At 46.2% G+C, this 14,727-nt stretch overlaps 1 protein-coding gene across 6 annotated transcripts in view; it reads left to right on the forward strand.

Moving 5' to 3' along the window:
* VANGL1 (VANGL planar cell polarity protein 1) overlaps positions 1-14,727 on the forward strand; it is a 51,668-nt gene that overhangs the window by 15,545 nt on the left and 21,396 nt on the right. For all 6 annotated transcript variants that reach the window (XM_031001344.3, XM_055356104.2, XM_031001350.3 and 3 more), the window contains 2 exons: positions 2,102-2,234; positions 6,124-6,731. In XM_031001344.3, the coding sequence (XP_030857204.1) occupies positions 2,102-2,234; positions 6,124-6,731 (741 nt within the window). The remainder of the gene's footprint in view (positions 1-2,101; positions 2,235-6,123; positions 6,732-14,727) is intronic.

Consider the following 14,727-nt stretch of genomic DNA (forward strand, 5'->3'; position numbering starts at 1 on the left):
AAGTGTTCTATAAATTGGGGTAGGATGTGAGGTAATTGGCATTGTTAGATGCGTCTCTGGGTAAACAACCAAATTATCTGCTTATTTGGCTGTTTCCCTAGCTGCCTTGTTAAAACAAAACACCTGAGTTGACCAGAACACCTCTGTTTTTAGAATCTAACTTTGCAGTTGTATTAGTCTCTTCTTGCATTGCCATAAAGAAATACCTGACACCTTCATAAAGAAATGAGGTTTAACTGGCTCACGGTCCTGCAGGCTTTACAGGAAGCATGGTACTGACATCGGCTTGGCTTCTAGAGAGGCCTCAGGAAGCTTACAGTTATGGCAGAAGGTGAAGCGGGAGCAGGCACATCACATGGTGAAAGAGGAAGCAAGAGAGACAGTTGGGAGAGGAGGCGCCACACACTTTTAAACAACCAGATCTCCCAAGAACTCACTCACTATCGTGAAGATAGCACCAAGCCATGAGGGGTCTGTCCCCATGATCCAGACACCTCTCACCAGGCCCCACCTCCAGCATTGGGGGTTACAATTGAGCATGAGATTTGGGTAGTGACAACAATCTGAACTGTATCAGCAATAGAGTGTGATTATAAGTTATGCTGTAGGAATAGAATTGTTGTCACTGAAAGATTCCCTTGGCCATGGGAGCCTCCTGGCTCTATGAAGGAATCAGTCAATGCTTATCCCAGGGAGGTAATGATAAGGTCGAAGTTTGATAAGAAATCTACGTTTTCTTAAGCTAAGTAGTAGGTTAACAGAAGATATGTTGTGTGTTAATAGTTCTATTTACATCTCTTTCTCCAAGGTATACACACTCTGCATCACTAAGTCAAGACACCATTCTTTGACATTGGCTAATAGTAATAGCAATCATAGCCACTGTGCATTAGCACTTACTCCACATCCTTGTACTGAGCACTACTTACATTATGTGGTGTTGTCATTGTCACCATTTCATACATAAAGAAACCAAGGTTTTCAGAGATTGAATAACTTGTGCAAGATCACACATCTGGTAGGGCAGATCCAAGATCTGTTTGTCTCCAAAATCTGCTTCTGTCCTGCCTGGGAGACCTTGGGAATGACGGCGAGTGGTTGTAGGAAGGAGAGCTGATGTCAAGGTGGCTGTGGGGGCAGGAGGCTGAGGGAACTCACTGACCCTTGAGGGACTCCTTAGGTGGGGGCTTCTGGGTTTCCTGTTGGCAGCTGGAGGGGGAGTGCCAGTTCCCATAAGTGGTTATTGCCCAGGCTGTGACCTTGGCTTGGCCAGTGATTGGTTCATTTTGGAATTTCATGAGTGACCCCCAGGCAGGGTTCTTACAGTCACGCTGGAAGACCACCCAGGAAGTTCCTGTGGGGTAAAATGATGCAGCAGCCTGCTTTCCTCGGGAGGTCTGAAACCCTCCCCATGTACACACACACACACACAAACACACACACCCACCCACCCACACACCCTCCACCCCTCTTGGTGTCTTTGGCCTTTTTTCCTAGCTTGTTTGTTTCTATGGGTGTCTTCAAGTTCAGCTAGAACCTGTGGGAATGACTTAGTTTTGAACCTGTAAGAATGAGAAGTAAACAATTCTTTGTACTGACTTTGAATTTCCTTTCTTCTGTTGTCCAAAGGTGAAGGGTGACAATGTGTCCCAGATTTTTTTTGGATATTCTACAAAAAAATAGATTTTTTTTGCAGAAAAAAGCTTAGATATTCTACAGTGTTGTCCCAATTTTAAAAGCCCTAGAAAACTGGTTAAGGCAAATTATAACCAAATCAAATCACTAATTATTACAATAAAGTGTAACTAGCTACAAAAATCCTAAAATTACAATTTTAGGCTTTGAGAAAATATCACTGATGATAGAGGAAGAGTGACAGTCTTTGTTTTGGGTCTTGGGATGGCAGAAAGAAAATATTTAGTAGGGAGTAAAGATTAGTGTACTCCTTGAAATGTGGTGAAGATGGGTGGGTTTTGATGCTCTGTGTGTGTGTGTGTGTGTATGCAGAATTTCCCTAAATTCAAAATGATACTTACATTTTGATAAACCCAGAGAGTTAATTAACATGGCATAAATGTGCTAGCTCATTGTTGTTTTTCAGGGAGAGAACTAGAGAGAGACACAAGTCACCCCGGAATAAAGACGGCAGAGGGTCAGAAAAGTCTGTCACCATTCAACCTCCCACTGGAGAGCCCCTGTTGGGAAATGATTCTACTCGGACAGAGGAAGTTCAGGTAAGGATCAAAGGTGGTCTGTAAGCACACTGCCACTTGACCAAGACTCCTGTCTGTAAATGTTTTCCTTAGGTTCTCTTGGATTTTTGTCTTTATTTTTCTAGCATGCTAATTAGTTTATCTATGTCCCATGGTCTCTTGTGGGTCTAAGGACAGCCTGTCCTGCCCTTTGGTAGTGTGGGGATTCTTCTGAAGTACGATTGGTTGGCCTGCTTTACATGGTGTGGAAAAGTAGCCAGCAAGGTTGATGACAGGGTAGGGAAGGGAAAAGCTGAAGTCTCCCACGACTCATTTCAAAATGGAACAGTATAAGGGGGAGAAGGAAACTCAGAAAACCTAAGAAGTTTAAAAAACATGGGGCAGCCCAGACTGACCATTACTACTAGAGCTATGCAGTAATTCAGAGGCCGCACGCTCAGATGCCTGGTAGAGAAACGTAAGTTAACTAAGGAGGCCCTGGGTCGAAAAGAGGGGGCAAAAATATATTAAACTAGCTTTGGGTTAACAGCAATCTGTGCAGTGCCTCAGTGTCAGTGCTATAGTGTGGTGTGAAGGAGCCTATGGCTAACTGGAGAATGCATTTCCTCTGTAAAGGAGACAGCAGCTCCGCAGCTCCAGACACCTACTGTTGCTCAGGAATGCAGGGATTCATTGTTTGAGAAAAGCTGCAAATCAGGATTTTATGTGGAATCCTAACTTTATAGTATTTTTGAAATACTGACACTTTATTAATTTTTTTGAACCATTGAGTGGGTTCTTCTCCAGGTTCCAACTGTCTGGCAGCCCACCTGATTTAAATAAACATCTGAGCTATACACAGAAACATGTTTGCATACCCTCTGCACATCCTGAAGTATATATACACATGTCCAGCCTTGCCCCTCATAAACAAAGCGATGTATGATATACAGCTGTAAAGATAGATATAGGATTATAGATAAGCATACATCTGTACATACCTGTGCATACACACAGGTAAGCATTTATAATCAAATAGGTGGACTGAAACTGGAATTCCTCAGAGTACACAAGGTGTTCTTGGGACACAAAACTACAATTGTGGGTTGAACGTGGGATTCATTGAGCAATGAGCAAATGCCTTTAGTGCTGCCTGCCTTGGCTCTGGGATGGCTGATGGTCGGATGGGGCCAGTCTTAGGATTGGATCACCCTGGAGTACTTGAAGGGGTCAGTTTCCTCCTGGATGTGGGTTCAGAGGTGCCGGTGGCCTACAGCAAAGGCTCTTCTTTCTCTGCATCTCCTCTGCACCTCGTAGCTGAGAACACTTTGAGAAGCTCTTGATGTTGCCCCAGGATGATTTGGTGTGAAAAGCATTGAGATGGGTGTTTGGAGGCTGTATTTTTTAGTAGCTCCGTTACCTTGAGCAGTCACAGCCTTTGTAGGCCTCAATTTCTTTATTGAAAATCTAGGGGTTTTGATGAAAGCATCTTAGGTGCTTTTTCTTCTAAGAACCTGAAGCTTAACAGGATCCTTTGTGTATCTACATTTTTTAGGCATGCATGTGCACCCCAGGAAATTCTCTCATGCCCTTTCTAGTCAATCTCTGCCCCACCCTCACCTCTCCAAGGCAACCACTGTGTTGATTTCTATCACTGTAGATCAATTTTGCCTGTTTTTGAATTTAATATAATTAGAATCATATGGTCCATCTCCTGCCCCCACCCACCCACCCTGCTTAGCATAATGATTTTGAGATTTATCCATGTTTTGGTATGTTTCAACAGCTTATTCTTTTTATTTTTGCTGAGTAGTATTCCATTGTATCAGTCTACCACAATTTGTTATCCATTCTCCTAGTGGATGGACATTTGGGGTTTTTTTATTGTTGTTGTTTGTTTTTTGAGGCAGAGTCTTGTTCTGTCGCCCAGGCTGGAGTGCAGTGGCATGATATCAGCTCACTGCAGCCTCTACCTCCCGGGTTCAAGCGATTCTCTTGCCTCAGCCTCCCGAATAGCCGGGATTACAGGCACGCACCACCACGCCCAGCTAATTTTTGTATTTTCAGTAGAGATGGGCTTTCACCATGTTGGCCAGGCTGGTCTCGAACTCCTGACCTCAGGTGATTTGCCTGCCTTGGCATCCCAAAGTGCTAGGATTACAGGCGTGAGCCACCGTGCCTGGCTGGATGTATATTTTTATTAATTTTTGGATAAAACCTGAGAGTGGAATTGCTGGGCCATATAGCTAAGTGTATATTTAGATTTATATGAAACCGCCAGAGTGGTTTTCCAGAGGCACTGTACCATGGTCCACTTCCACCAGCAGTATTGGAGAGTCCTGGCTGCTTCTGGCCATCGTCTTAAATAGGAATTTCTCTCACTGTATGTGATACTTCTGACTTTGCAAGTTGAAGGATTATTAGTTTATAGGATTGAGACCTTAACCACCACCACTTCTTACCATAGCCCATACATTTCATAAATCATGTTTTTTTGGTCATTACTAGATTCGGAGTTATTTGATTATGAGCGATGTCTGTCTTGCTGATTTAGCTACTAACTTAAACTAGCTTTTTCTAAGTTGGTGTCCTAATTTCACCCACTTTGCCACTGAATCTGACTGTTTTTTTTCCGAGCGAAAGGATACATACAAATTTCAGAGGCAAAAACCTCTTTGGCCCCCTGTGTCTTTTCAGCGCCTTGCTCTCTTGTTGCTTCATTATTGTTGCCAGTTGTTTTTAAACAGCAAAATCCTTTAAAATTCTATCAACTGGGTTTTGCTAAGTGAGTAGACTAATTACTTTAACTAGCAACTGCCTAGAAGTTTAAAAAGAGAGGAAGCTAGAAAGCAAAAGATAACATTTTAATAATCCTGGTTGTTTCTATGCCCTTGATGTTTAGTTCCTCATGAAAACATGTTTTAGAAAGAATTTTTAAGCCAATCTGGCCATACATGGATTCCTGGATTTGCTTAGCTTGGTCCATGAGAAATATTGTTAAAGAGTGCTTGACACTGATACTTGTTAAGTGGATCTTGTGAACATCATAAGGAAATTTTTTTTTTTTTTTTTTTTTGAGACGGAGTCTCGCTCTGTAGCCCAGGCTGGAGTACAGTGGCACGATCTCAGCTCACTGCAACCTCCGACTCCCGGGTTCAAGCGATTCTCCTGCCTCAGCCTCCTGAGTAGCTGGGATTACAGGCATGTGCCACCACGCCTTGCTAATTTTTGTATTTTTAGTAGAGACGGTGTTTCACCATGTTGGCCAGGATGTTCTTGATCTCCTGACCTCCTGATCCGTCCGCCTCGGCCTTCCAAAGTACGGGGATTACAGGTGTGAGCCACTGCGCCCAGCCCATAAAGAGATTTTAAAATGTGGGTCCTAGCTGCAGGTAAGCTTGGGTTTGTGTAGTGGTGTAAGTTCCCTTGCTACGCCCTTTGCTCTTCTGGGCTGCTAGAGGGTGTAGTAATACTCCCACCTCCAGAAGTTGGACTTCGTAAGCCTTTATAACCCAGCGTGAATTGGCAAGAAGATGCAGGAAGTTTATCTCTATAGATGAGCTCTCACAAGATTAGTCTAATACCTGGATTGCGCATTGCAGGGCAAACAGCTCCAGGCCCTCAGAGCTGCTCAAGGCTTTTCAGCACAGGGGATGATAATCAATGTTATGTCAATGAATCAGCCAAACAGACAGAAAGATCACATTATGTTTTCTCTGTTTGAAAAGGTAAATACCTCATACATTTTGAAAATTTCAATGAAAATTGTTTGAGTTAAAAAGTTCTAATATTTAAAGAATTAAGCTTTCATTTTCTGGAAGCCTTTGTGAATAGGGCTGGGTAGATGCAGCGGGCCCTGCATGTTCACTGCTCTTTGTAGCTTTTACAAATGACCTGCGTCATGTCATCCTCACTGTCTTCTCCCCACCAGGATGACAACTGGGGAGAGACCACCACGGCCATCACAGGAACCTCGGAGCACAGCATATCCCAAGAGGACATTGCCAGGATCAGCAAGGACATGGAGGACAGTGTGGGGCTGGATTGCAAACGCTACCTGGGCCTCACCGTCACCTCTTTTCTTGGACTTCTAGTTTTCCTCACCCCTATTGCCTTCATCCTTTTACCTCCGATCCTATGGAGGGATGAGCTGGAGCCTTGTGGCACAATTTGTGAGGGGCTCTTTATCTCCGTGGCATTCAAACTCCTCATTCTGCTCATAGGGACCTGGGCACTTTTTTTCCGCAAGCGGAGAGCTGACATGCCACGGGTGTTTGTGTTTCGTGCCCTTTTGTTGGTCCTCATCTTTCTCTTTGTGGTTTCCTATTGGCTTTTTTACGGGGTCCGCATTTTGGACTCTCGGGACCGGAATTACCAGGGCATTGTGCAATATGCAGTCTCCCTCGTGGATGCCCTCCTCTTCATCCATTACCTGGCCATCGTCCTGCTGGAGCTCAGGCAGCTGCAGCCCATGTTCACGCTGCAGGTGGTCCGCTCCACCGATGGCGAGTCCCGCTTCTACAGCCTGGGACACCTGAGGTAAGAGGCAACATCCAAGAGGCAGAAAGGATGGCTGATGTCTTGCTGGGAGACAGCTGCTCTGTAGCACGTGAGGGGTGGTGACAGATGCCAAGACCTAGGACCAGAGTCTGACTCTTTTCTGGTTTGGGGAGGAGATGCGAGGGTGGGGAGGGTGTCCGTGTTCATTGAGTTTCTGGACTTCTAGATGGCGCGGGGCAGTTGCTGGCTCTCACCCGGGTTGAGATTTTGCTGGGCCTGTTCTCAAAGTTATTGGCAGCTCCCAAAAATGATGGAGAAAGGAGATGCATAGTGATGGCTGCCTTCTTTGACTCTGAAATTGGCCAATGGACAACGGATAAAGTGACCAGCAGCTCCATTTTGTCCCAAATGTGACATCTGGTTTACCATGTTGTCCCAGTGGAATCATGAATTGTTCCTTTTTTTCCCACTCTCAGAGGCCTGGTTTGGGCAGTAAATTATATGGTCATCCGAGGGACCCTCCAATAAAGAATGAAGTGCAGGTTAGAGACTCCAAATGTGTAATCCTTGAGTGTTGTGAAAATGTATGCGTGAGAAAAAGTTAAAAGTCAGTTGGGTTGTCATACTTACATCTCTGCATAAAATCTCATTATTTTGTGGTTAAATAAGAGTGATTACCATCATTTTATTTGCTTCAAAGTAAGCACTTTATATAGATTGTGTATTTAGTCTTCATAGAACCCCGTGACCTAGGTATTATTAATCCCTATGTCACAGATGAAGAAACTAGAGCTTAGGGGATTTAAGTAATTTGCACAAAAAGATATGGCTAGCCTCATTTAGGATTCACTCAGATGTCATGAGGCCAGGGCTGAGTGAATGCCCCCATAATGGCATCTCTCACTTTGTGGTTAGTGGCCTGTTTTTCCATCTGTTTTCTTCCACAGACTATGAACTCCCTGAGGCCAGGGGCCACCCATATACCTCATTACATCCTCAGTGCCTGGCATGGAGCATGGCTTGCACTGAGATGGTCTCTGGGTGAATGCAGAGCCTGGGACATTTGACTTCAAAGCCTTTACCCTCTCCCAGGCTCTCTGCCTCCTTAGGCAGTATATGCTGATGTGTGTAGCCTGCTTGGGGCAGGGTAGGCACTTAGTTCATTGCAGCTATTACTGCTGTGATCATGTAGCTGGCAGAGCAGCCAAAATCAGCAAGGGCACACCTTAGTGGATATCAGAACAATCGGCTTTGTCATAGATTTGGCTGGGCTCCAGGAAGGTGGCTCAGCCTGTATTTGGAGTCAGGCCATGCTGCCAAACCATCTTCATGTTGGTGTGTACCCTCCTCCATTCCTCTGGCTTGGCTTGTGCTACAAGGACGGGATGATCTAGCGTTCAAGGTTGCTGCCACCCTAACTGATCCTTGGTGGAAACTGGTGTCCAAGTCACATGTCTGTGCACCAAAAATCTGGGGTTTAGAGTCCTTCACAGATGCTTGTAGGGCTCTGAAGACAAGTAGGTCACCGCTTTGCTGCGTATTCATGTCAGAAGGCTTTCTTTCCCCATGTTTTGCATCAGGGAATGACCAGCAGTTTTGTGTTAAACATCTGCTGTGTGCAGACCCCTGGACGCACCAGGCTGGCTGTCTTCAGAGCTCTATCTCAGCACCTGTGGCGCTCACAGTCACTTGGAAAGAGACCAGTGCACCGCTGTCTGGTGGACAGGTGCAGAAACAGGCCTGGGGGTATAGGTGATAGGAACACAGGAGGACAGAGAATTTCAGATTGTGGCAGCAGTAAAGCCGAGCAGGAGACAGTCTGTCTCAGAACAGGTTTTGCTGCAGTTAAAGCGGTAGAGAAAAATCCGGCTGTGGTCTCAGTGGAGATGAGTGATATTTGGAACTCTGTATATGTAAGTAGCCAAGACACTGGCCAGGAGTGAGGTCTATGGTGGTTTTGTTTTTTGGCCCTTAGCCCTAGTTGGTGTGAATTCCACCTGTGTAGGTGGGAAAGGGCAGGGCATCTTCTCACCATAGGTCATGCAGGGTGGTGGGACCGACTTACCCCCGTGGGCTCCCATATTGCTCCTCCCTGTATGACTGGTTGAGCTGCACACTGCATCTGGGTGGGGGTGGAGAGGGGACAAACCAAACAGCCCGAGGAAAGTATGCCTGTGGCGTGTTCAGAAAACGTAATTAGCAGCAGCCCTCGCCTCTCACCACACAGCTCTGCTGGTCAGGGCAGAGCTGGATGGGAGAAGCCAGACTGATTGTGCTGCATGGCTCCCAGGCTTGCTGCAAACGTTTCAGTCTGCTCTTACCATGACCAACAACTGCCCAGGCTTTCAAAAACTCAAGTCAGTCACCCCAGCTCCCCAGGGAGAACTGAAAGGTGGCAAGTGCCCATCTGCCCTGGGGAGAGCGTTTTGAGGTGGTCCCCAGCCTCATCCTTTCGGCTTCTTTTTAGGGCCATTGGTGTTCCTCCTCTCCCTGCGTTTAATAAGGCCCCCTTTGTCCCTCTCGTGGAGAGCCTGGGTTAGGAGGTGGAAAGAATGGCTGGGGAAAGAGGGATGACAAATGGAGCCCTCAGGGAGAGCCAGATGCCCAAGTGTCAGCCAGTCTGCCAGAGCTGGAGCAGGCTTGGCACCTTTCCTCCTGGCATTGTGTGGGCCTGGTCACCTGCCGATCCTTGGGCTAAATCTGGTCTGAACCCAGCAGTGGCTGGAAGAGTTACTAGGCCAGAAATACAACTTCTAAGGCCTTTTGTAAAGTGTAGAAACAGGAGGGAAGAGGGAGCGGGAATAGACAAAGCAAGCCTCAGAAATCAGAATAGCAGGTCTCCATCAGACCCAGCAGAATCACAGGCTGTCGGCTCTCCCTTTATGTAAAGCCTTCACCGTGGCAGCACCCTATTGGGCTTAGGTGCCAAGCGATGGTGAGTTCTTTTTTATGTTTTCAAAGATGATTTTATCGAATTGACTGAGCTATTTTTGAGAGTTGTCTAAAGAATGTCTACTCTTTAGTTTCTTAAAGAAAATAGGCGTCTCATTAGTTCATAAAAGGTGCTTGCTGTGGCCCTGCTTGTTGGCAGGAATGAAGTTTTGGGCTTATTTGAAAACTTTCAAAAATGTAAAAAGTTGTTGCAGAAAGTAAGATACCATAAATAGATTGAGATACTTCCTAACCTCTGCCCAGTGCCCTAGGAGGTATGAAAAGCGTTTCATAGGTTTGGACTCATTTACCCCTCCTTGCTGCCCTGTCAGAGGTCAGAGCAGGTGGGGTAGAGGTGTCCCCTCTTACAGTTGAGGTCCCCAAGCCCCAGGGTAAGGGACCTGCTCAAGGTCACAGGGAATCAGCACCTTCCTGTGCATCACACCGCTTATCCCACCGCACTCTCTACAGCATCCTGGTGTCTCACACAATCGCTTGCTTTGTCATTTTCCATACACACCTTGCTCGTCACTTTTCTTGGCCCCGTTCTCACAATAAGTTGGTAACTTTTCCAGGATGTTACCGGAGACTAATGACTGTTGATATGACTTTATTTGAGGAGAAACCCAGAAGAATAGAAGAGCCTAAAAATTGGCATTCAATTATCTTAATCATTTTTCAGTTTTGAAACCTCTAAAGGGAAATAGTGTGAATACTGGTGCACAGGCACTAGTGTAATTGACTGGTTGAATGTGAAATGGTAGAACAACAGAGACAGATAAAGAAAACCTTAACAATAAACAATTACATAGTCTTACTGGGAGCCAGGTACCTTCTGATCTTTTAATGTGCAACTCAGTTTTCACAACAATCATGTGAGGTAGGTTCTGGTAGCCTCCTTTTCAGATGAGCAAACCGAGGCGTGGGAGAGTTAGGTAAGTCTAAGGCCCCACACTTTGTAATTGTGGGAACCAGGATTTGAGCCCAGGCTCTCTGGTTCCAGAATGATCTTACCCATTTCAACATACTACCTCTGAATAGATAGGTGCATGTTCACGTCACTGCTTTAGGAACACATGAACAAACCCAGAAGCATTTTTTGAGTGTTTCCCATGTGCCAGCCTCGGTGCCAGATATTTCTGTATACATTATCCTGTTTCACTTAACACAGAGCTTAGGGCTGGAACAGAGAGAATGTGCAGGATTGTCAAGATGGCTTGCACTCTGAGGTCCATTCCTTAGCTCCACTGGTTATTTTATTCACTCAATTGACAAAGCCTGGTCCTTAAAGTCATAGCAGTAGGTTTGAGCCTTTGGTCAGACCTTTTTAACTTCACATGTCTCAAAGAAAATATATTTTATCTATTGTTGTGTAACAACTACCCCACCACTTAGTAGTTTAAAACAACCAATTCAGTATTTCTCACAATTCTGCAGCATGGATTGGGCTCAGCCAGGAGGTTCTTTAGCTGATCCTGCCCATGGTCCTGTGTGATTATACTCACATGGTGAGTCAGCCGAGGCTGACTTTCTTTTCCTGTGTATTCTCTCCTCCTTCTTTTCCTGTATATTCTCTCCTTCTCATGGCCTCTCCTTGTTCTTTCCTCATTAGGGTTGCTAGACTTCTTAAATGGCAGCTCAGGGCTCCCAGGAGCACAAAAGCAGAAGCTCCCAGGCCTTTTAAGGTCTGGGCCTGGAACTGTCCCAGTAGTATTTCCACTGCATTCTCTTGGTGAAAGGAAGCCACAGCCCTATCCCACATTTAAGGAGAGAGGACGACACAAGACAGAGGCTACTAGGATGTTAAGTTCAATGTCGCAGACCCCCACAACCACCTCGGGCTGTCTTTCTCAGAGTCTGTTTATTCTCATTTTGCATATAGTTCTAACAAATTTAATTATTGATTTCTACACCTTAAAAAGCCCAGAACTAATATATTTTGAGGGGAAAAAGTGCTGCTTTAAGGAGGTATATGAACATCAATGAAAAATGATAGCTGATAGTCATCAACAAGGAGGGAGACAGAGGAACCATAAAAGCAGGTATGACTCAGCACTCTGGGAAACTTTCCACAGTGACCCATTCTGTAGGATATTTATATTGCTGAAGCTCCCTTGTACCTAATTCAGCCAGCAGGTTTTAACTGTTTGGGTTTTTAAGCTTCAGGGTCAAAGTTTTGGGGTAAAAAATGCTTCATTCATTGAGACTGAGAGAGAGTAGCTTACAAATTGACACTGACCATAGACCTTGATTTTGTGTCCCCACCCAAATCTCATCTTGAATTGTAGCTCCCATAATTCCCACATGTTGTGGGAGGGACCCAGTGGGAGTTCATTGAATCACGGGGGCGATTTCCCCCATACTGTTCCTGTGGTAGTGAGTAAGTCTCACAAGATCTGATCGTTTTATAAGAGGAAACCTTATAAAAGGTGGCTCTCATTTTCTTCCTTGTCTGTAAAATGTGCCATGTAAGATGTGCCTTTTGCCTTCTGCCATGATTGTGAGGCCTCCCCAGCCACATGGAACTGTGAGTCCATTAAACCTCTTTTTCTATATAAATTACCCAGTCTTGGGTATGTCTTTATCAGCAGCATAAAAATGGACTAATACAGATCTTTTAATCAAAGATGTGGTAACTAATCACAGAACCACCTGTGCTTTAGAAGAAATGATCCTCGGATTGCTTTTCAAGCAATGGAAGTTTATGATTGTCACATTGTCAATTGTGATTATATTCAAGGAAGTGTTATGGACTGAATGTTTGTGGTTCCCCCAAATTCATATTTGGAAGCCCTAACCTCCAGTGTGGCGTATTTGGAGATGGAGCCCCTAAGGAAGTAATTGAGGTTAAATGTAGTCATAGCGTGGGGCCCTGATCCCATAGGACTGGCGTCCTTACAAGAACAGATACCAGAGAGCTTGCTCTGTCTCTGCACACACCCTTAGAAAAGGCTGTGTGAGGCCCCAGAAAGAAGGTGGCCATCTGTAAGCCCAGAAGAGAGCCCTCAATAGGAACCAGGTTGGCTAGAACCTTGATCTTGGACCCCCAACCTCCAGAACTGTAAGAAAATAAATTTCTGTTGTTTAAGCTACCTAGTCTGTAGCATTTTGATACAGCAGCCTGAGCTGAGACAGGAATATTACATACACTGGAGACTTTTGACCCCAAAGACTTTTGACCTGTTGAATAGAGCTCATCTTGTCCTCTCTCCAGCTCATGCATGCATCCTCCCAGCTTGCAAGGGGGCCTTGCTTCTCTGGATTGCACTTTGATTTTCTAGTTTTAAGTGACAAAGGGAGAGTCTTCTAGGGAGGTTAAAATTACTCCAGTAATTCCAGGATATTTCCGGCTCCTTTTGAAATCTTATGTTGTGATTCTGGGTCAAGTAATGTCCAAGCCGGTGATTACATTACTGGTAGGCATGTCTCTCATGCTGGGCCACGCCCTCCGTCCCATGTTCACGATGAGCACCAACGATCTCTGAGAGCCCAGAGCCAGTGGCTGCAACGTTGGGAAAATGCTTAAATGACCATCAGTGGTTTTGGCTCATGTTCCTACGATTGTGGGTTCATATACCATCTCATTTTTAGAAATGTGTGTTTTTGTTCTCCTGTAATTACTTTTTAATAAAGATATTTTGCCAGTCCTTAGCCCCACTCCATAGCAAAGCGAAGGACAAGAGCAAGTAAGGGCTGAAACATAGAACGTGGAGGGTTTTGCTCAGGCCATGCTTTGCTGTGGGAGAATTTTGAAGGCGGGAGTGGAGCTGCCGTTTGTGGTTTGGTGCTGTGGTGCCTGTTAAAAGTGGCTTTAATGAGAGTGTAAGGTGCTGCACACTGAAGCCCTGTGTTTATTCAGCTGCCTCCTGCCAGCGGCTACAGCTGGGATGGCTTCCCTCGCACGGCGTCTGCCCACAGCCTTGCGCCCGGAGCCCAGAGGACTCACAGGAAAAGGAGCTGGCAAAGGTGAAGCTGGTTTTCATGGTCTCCTGAGGGCCCCTGGCCCCTGGGAGATGGGTCACCCTCCCTGAATGCTGTGTTGTTGGTTTCCCTGGAGGATTCTCGCTGCAGGCCAGGTCCCGTATTCTCCACACTCACCACAAGTGGCTGGGTGTGACTTGACACGGTGTGAAAGTGGAGGGGCGCGAGCACTCAGGAGGGTGAACAGCCTGCGGCCTCCTTTCCCTGGCTGCAAAGCCGCCACTCAACTCTGCTCCAGCCCAGGTTTCGGGGAGCTGGGATCCACTTGGGCAGGCCGGGAGCCTCAGACTCCAGACTTTTCGTGGTGCGCTCCTTCCTGCTTACTCACGAGGAAGGCAAGGCAGTCCAGTATCCTGGGTGGAGTGGAGGTGTTTCGAGTCCATATCTAAATCTTTTTCTTAGAGCACCCTAAGCAGGCTGCTGTCTTTGATCCCCATGCCTCTGCTGTTTATCTTGGTGTGATTCATCACTGTAATTTAAGATGTGGAGAGAGCAGAGTTCCCATGCCAGGCAGGGGAGGCGCAGTGCAGGTTGGACTGTGCAAGGAAATGGCAGCGTGGCGAGGTTTGTGCCACGGCCTACAAGCAGGGCTGCATGCTCCCCAGGCAGACTGTGGCAGAGCCAAGCCCCTCGCTTGCAGGGAAGCGTGTCTCCTAGGTGCCCCAGTAGGGGAGGTCTGCCAGCCTCGCTGTGCTGTGGGGAAGGCAGCCAGAGGGCTTCATCCATAACTGGCTCAGCTCCTCAGGAGGAGACCAGCAGTGTGTCTCTGCACTCAGAACTGCCACTGGGTCATGGTGTTAAGCCCAGGAGGGGTGCATATGTTGACAACCTTGTATTGCTTAGTTGCTGAGACCAGAAGATCCAGGTAATTGCATGAGCTATTAGCTACTTCTGGTTCTCACAAACTCCTCCCAGTGTTGATAGAGAATGGTGTCCTCTGGGCATGCTCTGGGTATAGTTTTGTTTGTATTATTAGGGACTTGTGGAGAAGTGCTCTGGGTGTCCCGCACACTGCACTTTGGAGATCATTCTGTGATTCCCAAGTCCTGCTGATTCCACTTCCTTGGCGCTCTGGGATTAGATATCCTAGGCTGCCGATCTGCTTGTTCATCTTTCAGTGGGG

The sequence above is a fragment of the Gorilla gorilla genome, chromosome 1 (genome assembly GCF_029281585.2).
Source record: "Gorilla gorilla gorilla isolate KB3781 chromosome 1, NHGRI_mGorGor1-v2.1_pri, whole genome shotgun sequence".
NCBI classification, from domain to species: Eukaryota; Metazoa; Chordata; class Mammalia; order Primates; family Hominidae; genus Gorilla; species Gorilla gorilla.